Consider the following 1,712-nt stretch of genomic DNA (forward strand, 5'->3'; position numbering starts at 1 on the left):
CAGAGTAACCACAAAGCCCTCTATCATTAAAACTCCCCTGGATTATTTCTTCCATCCATCCATCCATCTTCTATACCGCTTAATCCTTTTCAGGGTCACGGGGAAACCTGGAGCCTATCCCAGGGAGCATCGGGCACAAGGCGGGGTACACCCTGGACAGGGTGCCAATCCATCGCAGGACACACAGATTATTTCAGATTTTATTTATTTATTTATTTTTAAAATCTCTTCACATGTCTTTAGCTCAGATGCCATCTCTAATTGGCTGTCATTCACAGGGTTACTGTCTGTTTTCAGTAACCAGACTCATTTAACAGTTTTGGAAGTAACGGGTGTCCAGTTCACAGAGGTAGTAACTATGGAAATGACTTCCCACAAGAGCCGAATTACCATCAGGCAAAATGTTTTGCCTCAGTTACCGAAGACATAACCTACGTTTTGTAAACTGAAGTGGTGAACTGAAACGATTGATATTTCTGTAAAAATTTCTAACATTATTTCTACTTTCCATAGATTGCCATGCAGTGGTCAGAGATTCTTAGAAAATGGGTCCTGGCGGTGGATGCCATCACCCTGATCGCAGGTCTTCCTGCTAATCTGCTGGCTCTCTACACCTTCATTCAAAAGGTGAAGCAGCGATGTACGCCCATCGACGTGTTCTTGCTCAGCCTCACCATCTCAGACCTGATCTTCCTCTTGTTCCTTCCAATCCGCATGAAAGAGGTGGCCGAAGAGCAATGGACCCTGGGCTACTTCCTGTGTCCACTTTCAGGATTAATCTTCTACACAACCATTTACAACAGCACATTGCTTTTGACCGCTATCAGTGTGGAGCGTTATCTGGGAGTGGCCTTTCCAATCAAGTACAAACTCAAGCGACGTCCTCTATATGCTGTGATCGCCTGTGTCATATTCTGGGTGGTTTCCATGGCCCATTGCAGTTTGGTCTATATTATTCCGTACTATAAAGGCAATGAGACCCACTCTAATACATCCAACACTAACGCCTGCTATTACAAATTCACTGAAGAACAGTTGGAAATTCTTTTGCCTAGCCGTTTGGAAGTGTTCTTTGTGCTTTTCTTAATCCCTTTTATCATTTGCAGCTTCTGCTACATCAAATTCATCCTCACCCTCTCCCGGCTACCTAACATCAACCCTCAGAAGCGTTTCAGGGCAAATGGGCTTGCCCTAGCCACCCTCCTGGTTTTCATCATCTGCTTCCTGCCTTACAATGTGTCTCATGTTGTAGGTTATATTAAATGGGAGAGTCCTGAGTGGAGATCTTACGCACTGCTCCCCTGCACCTTTAATGCCTGTTTGGACCCTCTCATTTATTATTTCTCCTCTCCAGCTCTCCAGGGGACTTGCAATAACTTGAAAACGGGACTCATCAATTGGATACACCGTTCCTGCTGCCGCTGGAGATGGCACAGCTGTACTCAATTAAACTGCACACAGTGTTCCAATGGCCATTCTCACTAGAATGGCATTTTGGATTCTAGCATTGCATATAAGTAAGGTTTGTTGGTTGTTAGATTGTCACTGTGAATGTATTTGCCAGACTGTTATAGAGAAGTCTTACAGATGTTAGTGGACCATTAGTTTAGCTCTTATACTCAACCATCAAAGTTAACTGAGATCAATGAATCAACTGCTTTTTGATCCATTCAGTTTAAACTTACCTATTTTTTTTTTTTTTTTTTTTTTTT

General features: G+C 43.0%; 1 protein-coding gene across 1 annotated transcript; it reads left to right on the forward strand.

Annotated features, from left to right (window-relative positions):
* Positions 1 to 497: 497 nt before the first annotated feature.
* On the forward strand, positions 498 to 1,485 carry LOC128599409 (free fatty acid receptor 3-like). The gene has a single exon (XM_053610945.1). It carries the CDS (start codon positions 520 to 522, stop codon positions 1,483 to 1,485), a length of 966 nt encoding a protein of 321 aa, XP_053466920.1. The 5' UTR covers positions 498 to 519.
* The last annotated feature ends 227 nt before the right edge of the window (positions 1,486 to 1,712 follow it).

This window comes from Ictalurus furcatus, chromosome 23, assembly GCF_023375685.1.
Source record: "Ictalurus furcatus strain D&B chromosome 23, Billie_1.0, whole genome shotgun sequence".
NCBI classification, from domain to species: domain Eukaryota; kingdom Metazoa; phylum Chordata; class Actinopteri; order Siluriformes; family Ictaluridae; genus Ictalurus; species Ictalurus furcatus.